At 40.8% G+C, this 23,068-nt stretch overlaps 1 protein-coding gene across 1 annotated transcript in view; it reads left to right on the top strand.

The window, feature by feature from the left end:
* Positions 1 to 23,068, top strand: part of LOC147237450 (latent-transforming growth factor beta-binding protein 2-like) — a 102,414-nt gene that overhangs the window by 32,955 nt on the left and 46,391 nt on the right. Inside the window, exons 4-8 of the mRNA XM_086149169.1 lie at positions 13,880 to 14,145; positions 16,390 to 16,566; positions 19,216 to 19,422; positions 21,119 to 21,402; positions 22,397 to 22,499. Coding sequence (XP_086005295.1) covers positions 13,880 to 14,145; positions 16,390 to 16,566; positions 19,216 to 19,422; positions 21,119 to 21,402; positions 22,397 to 22,499 — 1,037 coding nt within the window. The remainder of the gene's footprint in view (positions 1 to 13,879; positions 14,146 to 16,389; positions 16,567 to 19,215; positions 19,423 to 21,118; positions 21,403 to 22,396; positions 22,500 to 23,068) is intronic.

Here is a 23,068-nt window from a genome sequence, read left to right as displayed (position 1 = left end):
GTTTGTCTGGGGAGCATCCTAAGCAGAGAAACCCTCTCCCCCACCACTTATGGTAGCTCTTCCAAAGGAATCCCGAGGCTCTACTCTGAGTCCCCCTCATGAATGACCGAGCTTCTTGCCCTATCTCAATGAGAGAGCCCGGACCCCCCTGCGGAAGATCTGGGGTCTTGATCTTTTGGGCGAACTCTTATGCACCTTCTAGAACCCAGCTGTTCCCAGGGTGTAGAGCTGGTCCACTGTTCCACAACCAAGACGAGAACCACACTGCTCCTCCTGAGTCAAAGGGTTAGCTATCCGTCGGACCTTCCTTTCCCAGACACACAAATAAATCTTAACTGGTTGGCTGAGGAGTGTGATCCCCTTGTAGTTGGAACACACCCTCCAGTCCCTTCCTTCAAAGATAGGGCACCTCTGCAACTTCAGCCCCAGGCTTAGGAGAGTTCAGCCCCGAGCACCAAAACTCTGTTTCCTCCTTGGAGGGCATGAAGAGGTTTAGAAGTATTTGCTCCATCCACCCACAAAGTCTTGAGATCAGCAGCACCCCAACCCCACTATACACATTGGTGAGAGTGCGCCCCTCCTGAGCCACCTGTTGTTGGACCAGAATCTCTTTGAAGCTGTTCAGAAACTGTTAACCTATCCCCACCTGGTGGTGGGTTGGCTCCGATGGTTGGGGAGGATGGTGGTCAGGCCTGGCACACTCAAATATTGTAAGAGTCAGTCGGAAACACCTGGCAGAGTCCTTTGTCAGAAAGAGCTTAGACTCCCTTCTCCATCTTAGGTTCAACCATATCCCAGGGGTGTTGAAGTGGCAGACTAAAGCTGTGGCCGTAAGGCAGTGGGTGCCTGACACAGCAGTAATCCCTTAACCCGTTGGTGACCAACAGGAGTGAGGGATAGAAGAAATAGGTTTATTGTCACATTCAGTTATATATACAGCACAACCTTCCCACTGCATTTAACAGTAGGGAGCTATTAAGCTTTGCCAGTGGAGCAGCTAGGGGTTCCGTGTCTTACTCAGCAACAGTTCGGCTGGCTCGTTCAGTTGTTGTTCAGTTCCAAGGACAACTGCTCTAACTCCTGAGCATGCCGCCCGATGGGATGGGATGGGATGGGATGCTGTCAAGCTGACGCCCCTATCAGGTCTTTTTGACCTATGGGGCTCCAGAGATAGTCAAAGACATGCGTCAGGTAGGTGGCACAACCACGGAGTTGATCATCCTACTGTGGCCATTGATGTCCTGGTGCCACTGGTGCCTGGTGTCACTTGTACATAATGTATGTACACCCTTATGCCTGAATATGTTTTAATGGCCAGTCTGTGACAAGCTGGGTAGAAAAGCTGGGTACTCTGAGCCCCTGTTTGGTGTTTAGGTACAAACAACATTCAGAACCTGTCCCCTCAAACAAAGGCAGAGGGAGGCTACCCTCTTATCCTTATCCTCTTCATCTCACACACTTGCTCAGGTTCCTTCCCTGCCAGAGAGCCTTTTGCGGCTGAGGATTGGACTACTAAGGCCCCCGCCCTTGGCCACCACCCAGCTCACACTGCCCTCACCCCCATAGCCTCTCCTATGGATAGTGAACCCGTGGAAAGGGGACCCATGTTGCCTTTTTGGACCTTACCTGAATGGCCTTATGGGTATAGGCCGAGTAACCAGGCACTCGCCGTTGAGCCCCAGCCCGGTGACCTGGTAAAACACAAGTTTTCGTTCATGAAGGTCTTTTGAAATATCATTATTTAATATCTTGGGTAATGACGGCTTTAGTGTGGAAGGGTGGAACAACATACCCCGTGGAGTGATGGCGGGCACGGATCTTGGCTCTGTAGATTGGACTGAGGTTTTATTGTTCCGTCAAGAATATGAAGTTACAGAATAAGTTAGCAAGACAACACCAGTATGAAAATATCAATTAAGAAGTTGGAAGAGAAAGGAGAGGAGAGTTGTTAAACCTCAGATATATCAGTTTGTGCTTTCTCTTGCCTTTAAAGCAAGTGCAAGTCATATCAGGTACTTTGTATAAATACATTCATATAGTACCAGTGTGTAGATGAATATGCCTTGGATCCGATTTGGTTTTCATTTCAGCAGCACCCTGTTACTGATTCCACTGGTCAGGTAGTGCCAAGAACTGCAAAAAAGTAGGGAGGAGGAATGAGACAGACAACAAGAAAAGAATGAGTGATGCAAAATCAAGACAGCAATCACAGAGAGAAATTGATCAATCTTGCCAAACAAGGAGGGGTGACTGATTTTGAGTCCAGTGTATGGTTAAGAAGATATGCTTCCTGGACTATTCTCTGGTTGCTTCTGTCAGTTCTGATTAAAAGTTTGAAACCACATTGTTTGTATATGTCTGTCTGCATCTGACTATAAGAGATTTGTCATCATCTCAGTGCAGACGGTGTTTTTTTTTCTCAAAAAAAATAAAACACCTTACCTGAGTGGATCTCACAGGTACAGGCCCAGTAACCAGGCACTCGCCATTGAGCCCCAGCTCGGTGACCTGGTAAAACAGTCCATTCCAAGTTTTTATTCATGGAGGTCTTCTGAAATATTATTAATATGAACAGTGTGGCAGTGCAATAAGACATTTGAGTGCAGCTTGGTGTGCGACTCACATAGTGCAGCTGCAAGGATCACTGGCACATGCAAACCTCTCCTCCACAGTAAGGTGCAGCTCAGGGAGGGGCAAAATATAAATGATTTATTAACAAAAAGCCTCAGGAAACAAAGCATCTCTCTACATGTTTTTAATAACTTGGTTTGAAATACTGTCTTCATGAAGCATTTTGAAGAAAGTTCCACATACTCAAGTCTACATCTGTATGTTCAGTTTGGAAAATTGTCATTTGACATGACTTCTAGCTTTGCTAATTTCAGAGAACATGTATTCACCCAGTCTCTGCTTTCACCTGCTCTCAGGTTTGTCTGTCTTCAAATGACAGCATGGATGGATGAGTTAATCAAGATGTCTTGTTAGTTGACTCTCTTCTTCCTGATTATGGAGCTACAGTATTTGCTCTTTATGTTGGTGCTCCAAACTTGATTTCAGTCTGTGCTCAGTTTCTTGTGCTGTTTTTCACCAGTCATATGAACATGACCAAAACACAATTGGACATCTTCTACATTTCTCATGGGGAATTCTGTGTGTGTGTGTGTGTGTGTGTGTGTGTGTGTGTGTGTGTGTGTGTGTGTGTGTGTGTGTGTGTGTGGGTGGGTGGGTGTGTGTGATTGAGCATTTTGGGCAGCGGTGTGGGTCAGCGTGGGTGCTCTTACTGTTGAATTAAACATGTCATAGCTGAGACCCAGCTGAGGGGGCATTAATGCCCTAACATCAAGTTTCTTTTGCCTGAAAATGTCGGATATTTTCACTGCTGTACAGCATGCTATTTGAAATTTGTTTAAATCTACAGATGTTTTTTATTTTCTTTTTTTTTATGTCAGGAAGTTTCACACAAAAACAATATTGACTGAACCAGACCAGGAAGAGTGAGCCTGTGTCTTTCTACAAATAGGCAAGCAATTCCCATGTGTGCTTGGCATCCTGCTAGGGCAGGGGGAACAAAGGACTATAGAGAAATGAGAACTCAGCGTGGGACAGATATGTCTTTCTCTAGCTCCATCCCAATTCTCCAAAGCCCTGTCCGAAGAACTGTCTGTGCCGCATTGCCAGCAGGCCAGGTTTTGTTAGCCAAATCCTACTCATCAAGCAGGCCTGTGCAGACATAACTGCCTTTATGGCAGTTGTAGGAAGAGGGATATCTATACTAGATTGCATTCCAGCCTCCAGCTCCTGAAGTTAAAGGAGACAGCAATATATCAAACTGATCTCCAGAATTCTGCCACTATTCCATAGGCCCCGCATAAACTGTAACAGTCATATTAGAATATGATATTAATTGGTTTTCAGGGCCAAAAAATGTGTTCCCATGGTGAGTGTTTGATTTTTTTTCACAGTCACACAAAGTCTGGCTAGAATAGTCTTGATCTCAGACACTTGCTCCTCCTGTTGACCTGTCTTGTGGCATTTTGCTAAGCGAATTGTCAGAGTAAATACAATAGACCAGAGGCCACAGGATAGCATTTGAGATCACCAAGTCTACAGTCATTTAGAGTCTGGCCTCTGAACCAAAGCAAACACTGAGCATTGTTTCCATACACAATCAGCCTGTTGTGGATCTGTTATAGTTTGAGAGCAGCAAATTTTAAATATGAAAAATGGAACAGAAATGCTAAGCAAGTGGCTTATTTTGAGGATTTTGGGCTATAATTTAGCAGATCAGAGTCATATGTTTTGGTCATGTAGTTACTGAAAACCCAAATGAGTTCAAATTTACAGGGAATGCATCTTCATGCAGGCAAAAGAGCAAATAATACTCGGAGCTATACCTGTCTGAAATGAGGTGGAACTTCATCTGCTCATTTGTCTGTGTGGCCCTGTAGCTCATCTAAAAATCAATATCTAAAGAATCTCTGCTGCTTTCATTCTTCTCTAGGTCCATTTGTTGTTCTAATATAAGACTCATCCCTGAGGGTGAGAAAAAAATCTTTCTGAAACAATCCAAGCCAACAGTTTTTCATTTCACCTAGGCCCTGGCTGCTACTAGCGGGATTCCTGGAATGTTGTCCAGACAGAGAGAACATGATTTAATCCAGCCTCTGCCGCTGGTGCGATAAGCCGTTAGACACACCCAGATTTTCACAAGGGGAAATATTCTGCCAGGACCCACAATTATCCAAGTAATAATGACTAGAGATGTTATCAAAGACTAGACTTTAATTGCTCACTGATGTTTGGCTGGATTTAGCCACAGACAGGAGAATCACTTGTCCTTGGTATAGGAGAAATAAGTCACTGTTTTTAAGAGGTAATACGAAGGGGGCACATATTAAAGTAAAAAAAGTAAAATTTTTATCGTAAAAAAAGAGTTTTCATAGAAAAGGTTTTCGAAATTCTATTCTTTTGCATATTCTGTCCAGTTACTGCACACAAGGATACAGTATAATTTGTTCCTTTTTCTGAAGGATAAGATCACTTGTGTCTATAATCAGGTAAATAGATGCATAACATGTAATCTATTTTTTGCTATTTTTGAAGCAGTCACCAGTAGTGAGTATTCTATTCCCATTAAATTTAAGAACCTGACTGATCCTGAATGTTTTGTTGTGCATCGTGATATTACATTATTTATGCTTATAAAAATATCATTTCTAAATGTAGTAGTTAAATATTTTCAGGAGTATTGTTATTTTGAACTAAAAAGCATTGCATTTAGCAAGGAAAATACAAAGGACACCTTATCTCTTAATTTTACGGTATTTTACCTCAATTATATGATCGTATCATCAGTTTTCCCTTTCTCAAGTACTCATATTTTTCCCTGCCTCGCTGCTCACAGCTTTGTTGTAAATATGTAATCTATGTGTAAATGTTATTTTAACGATGGAGGGTATGCATATACACACATTTGCACACACACAAACACACGCATACGAACACACACACGCACACACTCACACTCACACAGAAAAACACACACACAAACACACACAAATTTCCACAATTCCGAAACTCCTCACATTAATCTTGAATTGCGTCTCTTACACTCATTCATTCATTCTGGTTATCTGCCAGGATGAACACTGAATAGTCTGCTATTCTTATATGTATGTGTATATATATGTGTGTGTGTGTGTGTGTGTGTGTGAGTGTGTGGTTGTACATACATATATATATATATATATATAATGTGTGATATATACTGTGTGTGTGCAGTCAGTGTGGGTTTCCTTTGTCTATGTAAATCAGTCTATAACATGTTTTTCTTTTTTTTCATCATGAGAACCAGTTATCAGGACAGGATCCCTAAAGGTACAAAGACAAATGTTTTCAACCCGGTAGGTAAAGGTCCATGACTAGAATCATATGATTTGGCGGTAACAGGACTATCTGTCAATCGGATGAGTTACAGGCTGTTGTTGCTATCCTCCCCCGATTGCTGGTGATCAGCTTCAGGTGAGTGCACTGAGTGAAAGAAAGCAGGTGTGGTGGAAGCAAAGGAGGTTGATAGAGTAAAGGAAAAGTAATGAGTACAGGTGAAAATCTGTAGATTGTGACATTTGTTTTATACTTGAGTAATCTTGATCTCATTATTTTAGAAAAAGGTATGATTTTTTTCTTCCTCTTTGGTGAAATAATACACTTCTGCAATTAAATTTCATTACACCAGAGGATCAATATAATTGGATTTTTCTGTTACACATGATATGAAATAGTGTGCTTTTGAAATATCTACAAACATATTTACCTTTTGTTGTATTCAAAAACCTATCAAATAATGTATTTTTGCAGCATTACATCCTTGGCGAGCGTTCATATAGAGAATGTTGTCAACTTACTGGTGAAGTTGATAATGATGGGTTTTTTTAAGGAAGTACCACACACGCCCTTTGTGTTTATATTAAACTCAAAGATAAGTTATGGGTGATATAAAAATGTTTAGTTTGGTGGTAAAATTATGGCAAAACGGAGCAAGTAGAGAGCATTTATGGGCTACATTCTCTGTGGTGACCCAATATACGGCCATAAATCTGAATTATCTTCTGCCCCATCGCCATAAAATTCCCTTCACAAATGTATACAACCTGATAAGGGTTTTCTCCTTTCCGATTTTGAATTCAAGCTTCCCTCAATAAATGGAATCAGTGTTTTTTTTTGTTTGTTTTTTTTATCTACCGCTAGTAGCATGCATTCTGTTTCTTTCTGTTTTGCACCAACTTGTTGTGGAGTGTGTGTGCATGGGAAAATGTTGGGGGTCGGAGTAAAGCAGAGAGATGTAGAATCTGGAATGGTTTTACTGAAAAATAGTAGTTCTGCAACATTGTTTTCACACAACAAAAAATGTAGAAATGTAACTTTCATGATTTCAATAGTATTGCCTCATTCTATAATTTCTTAAATATATATTTATGTATCTTCAAAGGTAAATATGATACCCAGCTGAGGTAATTTCACTATTTGCACTACCAGGCAATAAACAACCTTGAAAAGTTATAATTTAGACGAAACTACTAGGTGACAGGAGCAATTGTTAAGTTATTTTGAACTACAAATGAACACAGGCTGTGTCTGTTTATGTTGCTATGAGGAACACACAACAACAGAATGCTGGAATTACATTGGGTATTAGATAATGCTATATTTAGTGGTGCATGCTAAGGATCAAACCTCGGGATTTTATTGAAAGAATCCCATCGCAACCTCACTGGTGAGTAATGAATAGATGACGGTGTTCTGCTTAATGCATTAGGAATGAGAAGTGTGACCACAATTGGGATCTGACCACTGGTGACACGGGTGGTTTGTTACACTTACACTAAAAAAAATAAATAAAAAAATTGTACTCTTTCTCAGCCCACAAAAATCTATTTAAGTTTGTGATATACTCCAGCATTTAAATCCAACTTCACCTCCTCCCCCCCAACTTTACGGTTATATATGAGAAAGCGACCCAGTATTCTAAAATCTAAGCTTAAAATACCAATACCATGATCAAAAATGTCTTCCTTAAAATTATTGCTCAAAGTCAACCTGATACTTTTTCTTGTGTCATGTCTGTCAGAATCTGGATTCATACAAACTGCTGGATGTTTAATAGAAAAACAGGAACAAGAGTCAATTGTGAATCTTTGGAAGCATCCCCCATGGGACTAGTTTTTCTTTCATTGTGTGCAAACCTCAGTCTGCACAGAACGACATCTGTCCTTTAGTTACGGATCTGATATTCCAAAATCAAGAGCATGAGTACGCATCATGAATTTGGAACTGCGTCCAGTTATATATCACAAGGTATGAGCAAGCTTTTAATGTTTTAGAGTGGACCACCTCACTCCGAGATTTGTAATTCTTGTTTTGCCACTGTAAAAAGAAAAAAAACAGAACTGCAATGGATAATTGTCAGTAAGTTCTTTGTAGCTCTCAGTGCTCCTTTAACTAAAATAGTGCACGTCCTAAATACGATCATTAATCTTTCATTCCTTTGTTTCCGACAGGGTTTGCAGCAGTTGAGCAGCACAGAGTTTTCCTTGTTTTAGCAGTTATTTACACAGTTTTGTGGGATTCCTAGTGTATCCTCGAGTTATAGTAATGATCTGCATATCTGAATGCAGAACTTTAAATGAACAGTATTATTGAATGCTTTCACTGAATGCTTGTTTAATTTGATCTGTACTTCTGCCCATGGTGACTTTCTATCCTTCATTTCCCGAGTCGCCTAAAATTGCCCTAATTATGTGTAGCACTTATGTAATAAGGGTTGTTGGCTGAGGTTCCTTGTTGGATAGAGGTAAATGGAACTATTAAACATTTTGAATAAAAAAGCATAACAATTCTATTTTCCAAGGCAGAATAGAACAGCTTGAGTTGACTGGTCATAAACCTACTGTACACTGTAGAGGTTTGTTGCTTGTGGAACAAGAACTTGTGTCTCATCCAACACAAAGACAACCATGATGGAGCAGAGTGACGGAGCTGGCAGCTTTCACGTTATGTGATGTGGCCCGAACTGAGACGCCGGTGCCAAACATTTCAGTCTGCATTCAAACTCCCATGTTTAACATCCAGACAAGCTTTTCATATCAGTCTATATTTTGCATTACTTGCCATAAACCCACAATCCAAGCTGTTAGATGTGGGTTGGGTATTCTCAAACTAATCCAAATGAAAAATGAATTTTGCTGGTGTAGACATTTGCAGGGCTTCAAAAGGCTGGAGAAAGTCCATTTCCAGCATTATCATAATGCTCAGCCTTTTCTGACCTACATTCACAGTTAGAAAAAGGTGGTTTCCACTTCAGAGTTGCATTGGTTGAAACTGACAAAAAGCTTTATTTACAGGAACAGATGATGACAGAAATGTTCAGACTGAGCTGTTAGTGAATGAATCAGTTGTGATCTATATGTTAGTGTGGTCTCTCAACGTTTTACATAAACACTGATAGGGCTCCCCTTGCCAAGTTGGCAACAATGACCTTTTAAAACATAAACCACTTATGTGTGTGTGTGTGTGTGTGTATGTCTTTAGGTGTAAAGCATCGCAGATCACTGAGCTTCTGTACAGTATCAGCAGAAGCTCAGACATCAGATTGTTTTGGCCTTTTTGACTTGGACTAGTTCTTGGACCTGGCTTGTGTTTTAATATTGCTTGACTAAGTGCAGTTCAAGCTACAATAACTGCCAACTGTCCAGGTCATCTGGACAACTAATATTCCCCTGCCGTAATACCACAATGTGTTTAAAGATATTCAACTCATTTCCAAGTACTGCTTTTGCAATACGATGGAAACTTCAGTGTTGTTTCATGCTCGTTGTAGATTCTTTGCAGTTGCCATGATCTGTAACGTTTTCATATTCTGGCAAGTCTTTTTCGAATTGACTTCCTTATTATGAGTGAATATAGAAATTTTCCTGTTGTGGGATGATTAAAAGCCCATTCTATTTTGCTCTATTCTGGACAATTCCAATCCAATTATTATTTGGAGGCTTACTTTGCAGTCTTGACATGTATTGCTGCGTTGATCAAGAGGTTGGACTGGGGTCGTGCATTAAAAATAAGATCGCTTTTTCACACATGTACAAATAATACCTTAGTCAGTCCTGTATTAGTGTGTCCCGATACTACCAGGAAGGTGAGCACAAGCTAAAAGTGAACGTTTGGTCATACTAGTTGATTTATATCACACAATTGTGACATGCTTTAGTTAGTCATTGAAAGAGTTTCGAGTGAAGCCACAGAATAATCATACAACATCATAAGCTCTTAAGGAACTTGGTCAAGATATATTGTGATAAGTACACTTTTTGTATGCAGAAAGCATGTCCAGTTTACTGGAACAGCCAAGTTTGCATGCTGAGTGATGCAACATTCTGGTGTAAATGACCTGTCTTAAAAATGGTTTGTATAGATACAATGGATATAATCAACATGTCAGATGTTCTTGGAAGGAACATAGGATTTTAAAAGCTCTCTAATTTAGAGGGTCTAAGTGCTGTGGTACATCCATAACTGTGAATGTTTTGGCCCAGTGAAGCTGTGAGACTGAAATAAGTTATGATGTGAATAAGTGGATGCAGAAAATATTGCAGTTTAAACAACAAAAGAAAAAATACCACATTTGTATACAAATGACCCCCCCCAGCCTTCTCTTCAGGGAGCGCTTCATCTGTCACTTAGAGCTGACCAGCATGATTAGAAATAATATTTGATTATTTTTTTTACCCCTATTCATCAAACTGATCAGTTACACTATATGGCCAAAAGTATTTGCTCACCCATCCAAATAATCAGAATCCGGTGTTCCAAACACTTCCCTGGCTATAGGTGAATAAAATCATGCACCTAGGCATGTTTTTACAAACATTTGTGAAAGAATGGGTTGCTGTGTGGAGCTCAGTAAATTCCAGCGTGGAACTGTGATAGGATGCCACCTGTGCAACAAACCCCACTGTGAAATTTCCTCGCTCCTAAATGCTCCACAGTCAACTGTCAGCTGTATTATAAGAACATGGAAGTGTTTGGGGATGAAAGCAACTCAACTGCGACGTGTTTGGCCACGAAAACTGATGGAGCGGGGTCAGCATATATTGAGACGCATAATGTGAAGAAGTCGCCAACTTTCTGCAAAGTCAATCACTACAGACCTCCAAACATCATGTAGCCTTCAAATTAGGTCGAGAACAGTGTGAAGAGAGCTTCATAGAATGGGTTTCCATGGCAGAGCAGCTGCATCCAAGCCTCATATTACCAAGTGCAAAGCAAAGTGTTGGATGCAGTGGTGTATAACACGCCGCCACTGGACTTTAGAGCAGTGGAGACACGTCCTCTGTAGTAACAATTCGCGCTTCTCCATCTGGCAATCTGATGGTTGAGTCTACGTTTGGCGGTTGCCTAGAGGATAATTGTCTGACTGCATTGTGCCATGTGTGAAGTTTGGTAGAGGGGGGATTATGTTGTGGGGTTGTTTTTCAGGAGTTGGGTTTGGCCCTTTAGTTCCAGTGAAAGGAACTCTGAAAGCTTCAGCATACCAAGACATTTGGACAATTCCATGCTTCCAACTTTGTGGGAACCGTTTTGGACTAGCCCTTCCTTTTCTAACATGACTGTGCACCAGTGCACAAAGCAAAGTCCATAAAGACATGGATGACAGAGTCTGGTGTGGATGAACTTGACAGGCCCGCACCGAGTCCTGACCTCAAACTGACAGAACACCTTTGGGATGAATTAGAGCGGAGACTGAGAGCCAGGCCCTCTAGTCCAACATCAGTGTGTGACCTCACAAATGGGTTTCTGGAAGAATGGTCAAAAAATCCCATAAACATACTCCTGAACCTTGCGGACAGTCTTCCCAGAAGAGTTGAAGCTGTTATAGCAGCAAAGGCTGGATCAACGTCATATTGAACCCTATGGGTTGGGAATGGGATGTCACTTAAGTTTATATGCGCGTCAAGGCAGGTGAGCAAATACTTTTGGCCATATGGTGTATTTTGAGTCAGGTGTGATTATAGCAAACTACTCACTTGCTTTGCTTCATTCTGTTTGGAACATCTGTTTGTTCTTGGGCAGTACAAAGGTGTTTATCTGGTAATGGTGCTAACAGACGGGTTTATAATGGTTCTTTTTTGTTGACAACTGCAATCTGTAAACAACTATGAAGGGATCTTTGATTTTCAACCACGGGTAGATTTCCAGACTGAACACAGAACATAGCGATGGTCATATGTGTTAATCGGCCAGACCTTCACAACAGAGAGATCCCGTTCAAGGGCAAAATTAAGACTGATCCATTGATTCTCGGAGGCTGTATACATTTCATTCAGATGAGAAGCTACCAGTAACAGGACTGTACATTGTGTACTAATATTTCAGAAGATTTCGTACAATAAGCTCATTTGACAACTTATAAGCACCGTCCATTATACATATATTATAATCTGTATGGCCACCACTGAATATCTATAACATTTCTCCATCTGTCTGTTTTAAACACGTTCTGTGTAATCTTGGCAGATGTCTTCAAGTTTGCTTCCAAGTCACCCAGAACAAGGTGCAGAATTGTTCTTCCTTGGATTGCCAGGGCCTTGAAGTTTCTAATGATGACATCAAATGTGCGAGACATTATTGCCCTTAGTGGCCCCTGATCTGCAAGCAGAGAGGGCAGTGGTGAGCTCATGCTGGAAGGAAGTCACTTTACCGCTGAGACTGAAAAAAAACGATAGAGCAACATCTGGATAAGCCTAGGAAGTGAGGCAAGATGATCCCAGGCCAGGTATCATTGCTAACAATGGAAAAACCCAGTCATGCCTTAAAGTGGACAGCATAGCTGAGCTAGCCACTCCTGTCCATCCTTACCTTGACATAAGCAACTTTTGTTTCCCCGTGTCACATCCTTTTCCTGGGATCCACCCTGTAGTTCAGGATCTAGGTCAGCAGCTGTCAGTTAAAATTGCTGTCTGTTCTCTTTTGAAAAGATGACATAAGAGGCCATTATCAAATGTTTGTGTCCTGTTTCTTCTTCTCACGTAATGTTCTGTTCCTATTGGCCACGGTAATGTGTTTTTGTCGTACTCAGACAACAAAGCGACATGCAAAGACCAGTGCTAACAGTCGCAGCTATTTGTCAAAGCTGAGATGTTTGTGTTCTGTCTGACATGCATGTGTGTAGTCATTTGTCTGCACATATTTGCATTATGTGCATCTGTGTTTATTTGTCTTGATTCTTGTTTTCTGACTGTGAGTTGAGTGTAAATACATGGTGTGTGGCTTAAAACCACTTGTCATTAATGCTTAAGAATGGTTTATATCCTTTCTTGAGATTTGATTTCATCCTCAATTAAATTGCAGGGCCACAGGTGTGCTTTGTAGAAATATTCTTCTTGTCTTTCCAGTGTTCATCTTTCTCTTGGTCTGCTGACTGTCTGTCAGAGGAGATAAGTGGGATCCAGATGTGTTTTGCAGGATTGGATCCCAGAACACTTCAAGCTTTTCTAAACCTTGGGAGACAGTAGGCCTGTCGGCCTGTATGTCCATCTGAGGCACGCGCCTACCCCAGGTTGCTCACATGAGCTCAGCTTCCAGGTCACACACCAGAGGCTCAGTAATTGACCCAAATCAAATGCTCACCGGTAAAAACGTGCCCCTCACAGTTCTGGTCAAGCTTTGTTCTTCGACCCTGGTTTAAATACTTCCTTCAGCTTGGTGCTGCTCTCAGGATGTGACTCCCCCGGTTCGACACAATCACAAGACAGAGAAGGGAGTTCATTGGCAAGTCAAGCAAGCAAAATGGGTGATGGCACAGTTTTGTTGTTCTGATGGAAAGATCTAATGTCTTTGAGCGTAGAGATTTCTACAAGGCAAACAGACCAGCCTGGGCACTCAAACTATGTGAATCCTGTTCCCTTTGTTTCCTGATCTATTTTTTTGCAGTGTTTGTGCATCACTGTTAAACACTGCCTAATGAAACGTTTTATTGCTAAACAGGATCTTTGACTAAATAGTTTGGGTCATAGCTCTCTGACTTATAGCAGATGTGAGTTGAGAAACCCTTTGAATCATTATATGGTCTTATTCATGTAATTAAAACAAATGTATTTCCAAATCATCATGCCTCATCTATAAAATCAATTAAGCTACACTATGAACTAATAATGAATGTTTGGATCTCAGGAGACGTATTCTATTGCACTCTGCGACAGTTTAAATGGATTTCACGCTGATGCACATATAGTGCTGATGGGTTTATCTTTGTGAATGTATGTGTGGGACATTAGCTTTTGTCTGACATCATGTGTTTATGGCCTTGTGATGATGTGATTGACAGGACCCAAGTGAGACGGGGACCTCCTGACTCCTCCTCTCAGCAGACTGGGACCTCCCGCACCGTGAAACGCTATCCATCATCCTCCGGACCTATCACTTCCAATGCTCTACCCAGTGCCAATGTTTATGCTAACAGACCAAGAAACAAGGACAAGAACTTGCTGGAACATGGCAATGGACATAGCAACATTCCTTATTTCAACACAAACAAGCCACACAGTAACAACCATCTACATGGACAGTTCAACAATGCATTATTAAAAGCAGGTAATAAAATATATTCTAAAAGTTAATTTTGTTTTTGCATAACATGCCTGCTTAACGTTTCAACTCTTCTTAGCCACAGTAAAACAAACATAACCCATTCTGGCAAGGACAGAGTTCAGACATACATGTCCTGTGTTATCTTTACTACTTGGAAAATTGGTCACAAGAAAAAAGAAATTGTTGGCATTAAAAGCTGGGTTCCCCTCTTCTGTCCAACCACCGTGTCTGTGGCCTGCATTACATACAGAGCTAGCGCATGTGAGGTACCACAAACGTGCTTCTTTGTGGCCTGTAAACAGTGTGTGAGGTTATGCTTTTCTGCTTTAAGTTTGTCATGATGACATCAACTCAATGACAGGATTTGATAACACAATGCAAGGCATATGGGTTTGTACACACACACTGGTTTTTTATTGGAGAGAAAAAAGAAAAAGAAAGTGAGCTAAGAGTATTGTCATGTATTAGACACTATAAGACTTTTTCGTTTATTAATAAATCATACACATATTTTATCTTGAAAAATGTACCTTCACATGGGAGTGGTCTGAGTGATGACTTGGCATATATATTTCTGACTTCTTTGATGTTATAATTTACAACTGCATGTTCTCATCTAAATTATTTTGATTTCATTTTCAACTGTTCTTCCCTCTTAATGATATTCAACCCATTCTCACTTTGCAGCAAAAGCTTCTGTTAAAACGACTCCAATTCTTGAGAAGTGGCCTTGGCAAAGGCTGTGGCCATGTCAAAGGTTTCGCCTACGTCTAAGAGTTTCACATAATTTTTCCAAATAGTTCACGTTAGAGCTCTGTGGTTTGTTACACCAACTGACTTTACTTGGCTTGCAGTATGGAAGGTGTATCTGTAGCAGGATTAGTAAAATGTCAGTACTCATAGTATGATTCCACAGCACAACTGGAATGCAATTCAACCTCCATATGTGTCCTCATATCTTCTATATGAATCATATTATTCAACGCCATGTCGGAATCATCAAATTATAAACTAGGTGTGCAGGAAACATGAATATTCTACATGTCTGGTTAGTGCTGTAGATGTTCTGTTCAAAAGATCTAAAACAAATCTTTTCCTGGCTAACTATATAGTAATGATGTAGTTTTGTTTTTTTTCAATATAAAATGAATGAGGGAGTATAAAACTTTGAAAGATTACAAAAATATTAGACTACGAGGCACTTTAATCAGTTTGGGATTGACTAACCCTGGGCACAACAACCATCCTGGCAAACCTCAAGCTGACTGTGCTGCCCTTTTGTTAGCTGGCAGCCTCAGAGAAGGGGCTACATCTTCATTCAAAACACAAACTTAAGATCAGATTTACTGGGTTTTGGTTGTTCCATTTCTTAATTTTTGATTAAATGTCATTCATATGGGAGACTATAACAGGAAAATGACCATTTTATGGAGCACTTGATCCAGTTGTTGTGTGAAAATACTACAGTCTGCGTAGCATTATGGTCTGGGCATGTCATGAATTCTAAGTACTCCACAAACACCTGACGCACACAAATGCTCCACTCTATGCTACATTTGGTAAAAAGCAGGAGTAGTCTCTGACCGAGCCTTACTCTGCTCACTGAAGGAATTTTATGTTTGAATGCATAATTTAGGATGGGTGGTTTAAATCACTATGTCAAACTTGCTGTTTGATGGATGAGTCGATGTTTTTTTTTTCAAGCCAGGCCTGTATGTCAGAGACCTAACTGGCATGGATGAAACTCGACCATCCTCAACCGATTGACGTTGTCGATGCAGTTTTGATAGAAATGTGGCTCAAAATCAACATTATTTGTTAGATCGCCTTGCCTTATTGGCATCTTGAAATGTCATGTTCAACTTTTTTAATTGTTTCATCTTTAGAAATGTGTTCAAGTGTACTGACTGTTAAAAAGCTTCCAGTCATTGCACAACATTACATTCACATTCTCTTTGTCTCCTTCACACATACACACTTCCAAAACACCTTTTGCCAGCGATAAAAGACTTGGAGACTAGCCCAATACCTAATAGTGTTCACTTCCCCATTTGCTTGCCTGTGGCACATTGCTCATTTGGCAGCAGCGTGTCACTGGCGAGCCGTCAGCACACACCCTCACACACTTATAAACCTTCCTTTGAAAGAGTGGTGGATAGTGTCACAGTGAAGCTGAAGGAGGTAGGATGCAGCTTTTCTCCACTCTGCCCCTGCTCCTTCTCAACCAGGTATGTGTGTGTTTCCCAGGGGCCAACCTATCCTCTAACCTGGATCGCATAAAGATCGTCTTCACACCCATGATGTGCCGTAGGGTGTGCAGTGGTGGGCGCTGCCACAACAGTTGTGAGAAGGGAGACATTACAACCATTTACAGTGAGACGTCGCAACAGCAACAGCAGCCAAAGACCCAGGGCTTTCGACTCTGTGAGTGTGGGCTCTGTCATTTGCACCTATATGTCTTGTTTGGCACTTGTCTTTTTTTTTCTCCTCTCCTTGCATCTTTAAATCTGTTGTTGTCTCATCCTCTGTCTTGCTTATTTTGCGAAACTGACACTGCGCCTCCATTGTAGCTTTTCATTCCCTCTTCATGCGGGGAGCTTGATAAAAATTGGTTCCCAGTGACATGCTGTCCGCCCTGAATACCGAACTCAGAGAGGAGGCAAAGTGTTACAGATAAAAGCTGGGGGCTAAAAAATCTCTCCATCAAAGAGAAACAGAGGCAGGGAAAGCAGGAGCGAAAGTAGTATAGCAGATTAAAAAGTGGGCTGAGGAAAAGAGGAGTAATATCCCCCAACACACGCACACTTAAAGTTGGTGGTCCCACGCTCCCGACACTTAGCCCAGTCTCATTGCGGTTTACACCTCGTGGTTGGCCCTGCCGTTAACCATTTAACATGCTCTCTGGGAGATCAGGAATGAATGAAAGAAGAGAAGGAGAACCAGAACGAGAGAAAGAGCAGCATGAACGGGATTTTACAGGGATTACAGTAAACCTGCCATTTATCCATGGGGCTTTGCTTCAAATTCACACAGGAGTGTCAATGGGAAGGGGCGGGGGGTGGTCAATGCCAATGGCATGGTGTTAGCCCTGCATGTTTCTTAGTTCTCTCATCAGTTGCTAATTTCCAGCTCAGGCAAAGACCAATTACTACTCATAGCTTAGATTTTAAGCGTGAACCACACACATGCACAGTGATTGGTCCAGTTCAGTCCTAAGTCGAAGAAATGCCAACTCAAACAGGGATACAAAAATGCAATTAAGCTTCAAGTAAGCGCCCTGGTTTCTTTGGGGATGATTTACCTGACTTATGAATATATGAACAGGTTGATGTTGCATATTTTGGAATGTGATATACTTATTCTAAACACTTATGTGTCCTGGCAGAGTCCTCTACTCAGTTACATTCCTTGCACTTCCATCTCATCTTGAGCTAAAGTTTGTTTTTATGCCACTTTTTTCTTTCTCTGAAAGCACATTTTAAAGAGTGCATTATAGAGTGGTTGCTTTCCATTTAGACTTGCGTCTCATAACTGGTTGGGTGTGCGTGTTCTTCAAGGAATGTCAAGTGGACAGCAAACAGTTATCTCATGCTATTGTTATGTTCCCCACACGGCCCAGTGAAGTCTGTCTGGATGATTATAACAGGCTCCCTTGATACGCACCCTGTGTATATCCCATATCTCTGTGTATATCACTTAGATAAGGTAGGACACATTTTATGGAGTGATAAGTGTGTGGATATATGCATGTCCATCTGCTTGTTTAAGGTTGTTGAATGGATTAGCTGATAGGTGAAGAAAGAGCAGTGTGTGTGCCATTGATAGAGGGATGTTGTCTATGAATAGTTTTGTCGTTCAGACTCAGACTCGTACAGACTTGCATTACGCATGATAGGCTTGTAATAACGGTCTTGATGCGAATATTTAAACTGTCAGTTCAGAGGAGGCCCTCCTTCTGTTCCACAATTTTGCATCTTTCTAAATCTATCTGTTTTCTTACGGATATGCCCCTCTCCACATCCCCCCCATCTATTTGTCCCCATCTCTGTTCTGTTAACAATCTATACATTTCAAATCATCCTTTGCTAATCCCTTTCTTATCCAATTCCTTCTATCACTCTTCTGTCCTGTCTTTCGCTTCCTCCTTCTGCCTCAATGTAATGAATGCTTTGTGACAAGAAGCTCATTACCTGCATGCCTCTGAGATTGTCCAGCATCACCCTGTTCACTGTTTTGTCTTGTCCATGTATGTGCCAGTGACAGTGGAGACTGCGCCACACAGCATGTTTACATCATTAGTATCCTCTTTCATTTTGTAATACGTTGTCCTAGCCAGTCTCTCAACGTGTCATAAGGCAGTCTTCATATGTGTAATCCAAAAAGAGATGTCTTTTGCTTACTGTTGCTCCTAGTTTTTCTTTATCTGATAGCCTTTGTTGTTTGACTTAGGAGAGAGAAGGTCAGGGACAAATCTGTAGATCATAGCAGACTCAGGTATCAAGGTTTCTGGTTTGGTTTCAATCAAACTAAATCTAGCCCTAAAAGATAAGAACATCAAAAGGACTAAGAAAGGACAAGTGTTGAAAATGTTTTCTGTCTCTCTTTCCACTGAGAGCCATAATTCAAACTTAGCACAAGGTAGGGTTCAGATGCCTTATGAGGTGAAAGATTGCTACACCCCGTAGCAATTTTATACTAAATAGCTTTGGAATTTCAGTTTTGGAATGGTGGTTAAAGTAGTCCTCCATATCCTAGTTTGGTGAAGTAATTGCTGATGAGAAGAAAAACATGCCAGTGAAAGAGCCGTAGGATGACGAATAATGTCTTGGCTCTGGCCTCATGACAAAATTAAAACCACATTAATGTCACACATAATGAAGTGTGGACTAGAGTGGAGAAAAGCACAACCATTGCTACTGTTGCTAATGAAAACTATTTAAATGAAGAAAGAATGCCCAAGTTCCCATAAATCTATGCAATTAGATGTGGCTTGTTTATTATGGCTGCACATTTCTCACTTGCGATATTTTTCTCTCTAGTTTTGACAACCACCCCTTCCTTTTTACTTTTCAGTCTTCTGTCAAATATCCTGTCTGAATGGAGGTCATTGTATTGGAAGGGATCTTTGTTGGTGTCCATCAAACTCAACCGGGAAGTTTTGCCACTTGCCAGTTGCACCTCATACCAAAGCCACGTCTCATAGCAACAAGGACTCCAGCCACTCTGGACAGAAATCTCCATCCCACTCCATGTACACTCTGCCTCTATCTAATCAACAAGGTGAGTGAGTAACCAGTGACGTTGTCTTCGAGAGGACAACTTCTCTTCATCTGTTGAAACTCTGCATGAGGATTTATGAATCTGGACAGAATGACTTATTAGACAGGGTTCTAAAAGTGCACTCCTGTCTCTCCATTTCACCATGGCTATAAATGTGTTTGGTCCATCCAGCATTTAAATTTTTTTTTTTTTTTTTTTTTGTCAAATCTTTGTCTTCAAATTGACTTGAAACTGAGATAAGGTTGAAGGTTGAAGATTGAGAGAGACACTCTTGCTTTGAAAACTTTAGATTTTAAACTTTTTGTATTTGTGACACACACACATACACACACACACAGTACATGTATGAACATGCTATATATAAAGCATGCACAATATTGAGCCTTGTCAAATGAAAGTGTATATTAGGAATTGTGCAAGACACCATGACAAGGTTTATGGAAAATGATGAAAGACTTGATCACTTTTCATGACTAAATCATTGTTTTGGAATCTACTGGCTAGATATTTGGTCAAAGAGTAAAACTGGAAGCTCTGAATGTGACCATTTTTAGCCCAGGATTATTCCACTGATTTCAAATGTAACTGTGTGAATAATCCTAATTTAGCAATAATGTCAGTGTTTATTGTCCTGACACATTAAAGAACTGACTCCTACTATGAATAGGCTTTATATATTAACCAAGATCACTTCATGATTCATGATCGGAGCTCTTGATAAATTCTGTTTATTCTTCTTTGGCTCTCCCTGCTCTCGGTTGTTGGACTTAAATTTATGAGCAGGATTCTGGGAAAAGAGCCCTGGCATGACCTGAAGATAGATGGTTCGACCCTCTTCCCCTCTTTTAAAGGACGAAAAAGCAAATTCTCTACATTGCAACATCTTCGCAATTTCTGAGCAATCTGGTTTTGGTCTTTGAGATGATTTGATTAAGACTAGAGTATCCAAAACTTTTTTGGTGATGTTGTTGTTGGTGGTGTTATTTTGTCGTAGGGAATTCCCCAAAATGATTTCGTAACTGTTTGATGATGCCGGCTAAATCTGTAGTGAAGTGTGTTTGTGCAAAATGAAAAATGATTAACTTGTTCTGAAAATTAACTCCTTTTGCCTGACAGCACGAAGGATCTTGGTTCCATTCCGACCAGGTTCTCCGGTTTCCTCCCACAGTCCAAAAACATGCAGGTTAATTGGAAAAAATTGGAAAAATTCCCTTGAATGATTGAGTGAGTGAACGGTTGTTTGTCTATACGTGTGGCCCTGCGATTGATTGGCGATCAGTCCATGGTGTACCCCACCTCTCGCCCGATTACAGCTGGGATAGGCTCCAGCATGCCCCGCGACCTTGAGTGCAGGATAAGAAGATGGATGGATGGATGAAAATTAACTCACTTGTTGAATATGGATGTTTGTTATGTTTCTTTTGATTTAGAACTGAATCCAAATTAATATTCACACATTTTTGTGTGTTTATTATTCATGCTAGTTTTGGGACAGTTTTTAAAATCTGCATCATCAAACTTTTGTTTTCATTTTGCAATCTGGTTTCTCTACTTTTAATACCAAAACCATAACCCGTGCCAAAACAAACCAAAAAATGAAAAAGTTAATACAAGCAAACAAATGCGCTAAAACAAATAATCATCAGGCTCTCCTACATGCAAGTATTTTATTAACCTCTATGTGTTTTTTTTCCAGTGTCACTCCACCCTTCTTTAGTAAACGTCCACATTCAGCACCCGCCAGAGGCAGAGGTCCAGATCCATCAAGTAGCTCGAGTCCAGCAAAGTCAGAGATCAGCCACGACAGAGGGGGCTCACTCTGTGCAGCAACGTTCCCAACCTGGAAATGGACATGACGCCACCTATGAACACAATATTAGGCGCATACACCCCAGCGAGAACAGCCACACCCATGCCATACTGCACAACCGTCAGACCGAGAGTTTGGGAAGGTGCTTTCAGGAAACCATTGATGGACAGGTAAAAAGGCATTTCAGCACAATATGCACAGAAGTGTTTTAGTTAATCAAAAACTCAGTCCTCTTTAGTGTGTTAGGGGGTGCTGTATTCACTTTCTTTAAGAGCTGCTGTCTGAGGAAGTGAGCCAGTGGCTTGGATTCATGTCGTCTTCAGAACAAATCACACCAGTGTAAAGTTTCGTCACTTCCCTAACATAGGAAAGAAGTTACCATGGATGTATTTGCGGGACAAAGGTTAGCCCTGAGATTGAACCCATTTGACTTATGCCATTCAGTGATTTGGGGCATGGATAGTATCACTAAAAAAATTCAAGATGAGGAAAAAACTAAGTGTCTCCATTGTAATAAGGTGATGAATCTGAATTTATCTGCCTGTTTCCAAATACAACAATACAAAAAGCTACAGTACAGTTTTTTTTGTTGTTTCTTCTTTCCAACGTTTAACCTCAAACAAGTTTTAGCTCAGCTAAAGTTCCACTTCTCTCTGCTGTGGTCACATGGAAGATTTATATATAAACATACCAATCACTAATTCTTTAGAACTCCAATAAAACTGCCATGGAAAAGGAGTTCAGAAAAACAATTGCAAGCAGTTTCCCCTCTCTCTTGCCAGTATACTCGTGTGGTGTTCTGCAGAAGAGTGCCTTGTCTGATGCCTCTTGAATAGCTACTGGCCAAAAATCCAATAAGAAAGTTCTGATAGGAATCTCTTATAATTAGCCAAACACAGTAAGGATGTTCATGGCTCAAATGCCAGGAGGGTCATAGATTTTTCTGATGCTCAGTTTTTATGTTGTCCTTTATGTAACCAATCTCAATGTCTCTAGTTCCCTGTGTACTTGCAGATAGGAGCACAAGCACAGAAACAGACACAAATTCTGACCTACTAAACAAGATTCTCACAAAAAATGCTCTGTTGGAAACACAAAAATGCCTCACTCATTCTCAAAACATGTTTCGTAGATTTAATACAGATGTTTGTTGTTATTGTACAGTGTGGCAAGCCACTACCAGGCCTAACAAAACAAGAAGATTGCTGTGGAAGTGTGGGTTCCGCCTGGGGATTGCACAAGTGCCATAAATGTCCAACCAAACCAGGTAATCCTGCACACTCAAGCTGATCTTAGCTCACTCATTTTTTCTTCCTCTCCTTTTGTTTCCAGAATTTGACCTCTTTCTCAAGGTCAAATTTGACCTGATTTAATTCTCGGTATTTTTTATGGCATAAGAGTGCTGTATTACTTCGTTTTCTTCTGTCATGTATGAAGGTTTATAACAGAATAGCCCATTTTGAATATTGCTTCTCTTCACAATGTGTTTCATCATATAAGTTGTTAATGCCGGGTTGATATTTGCAACATTAATGAAATGCTTAAACATTACCGGCGATTTTTATGGGATCATCGGACTCTGCATGGCTTGACAATGCACCAAGTTGTAAAAAAAAATGATGCAGTTTTTGCGTCCATAAAACCAGAACTGGGAAGCAAATGGAAACACATTTAGCATGAAGATGATAGCTGTTCAGTACCACCCACCCTGCTGGCCAAATGAGCCAGTGTATCCTTGAAACAGTTAGGAAATGAACGGCCACAAGTCAGCTGCTTCCCAACCAGAGCTGCGGTAGGTTTGAAAAACAGGAGCGCAGTGGTTGAACATTGACAACT

This window comes from Fistularia commersonii, chromosome 1 (assembly GCF_037954325.1).
Source record: "Fistularia commersonii isolate RoL2024-O1a breed Wild chromosome 1, RoL_Fcom_v1.0, whole genome shotgun sequence".
NCBI lineage: Eukaryota > Metazoa > Chordata > Actinopteri > Syngnathiformes > Fistulariidae > Fistularia > Fistularia commersonii.
The sequence above is the reverse complement of the archived record's forward strand: the minus strand, read 5'-3'. Positions and strand labels throughout refer to the sequence as shown.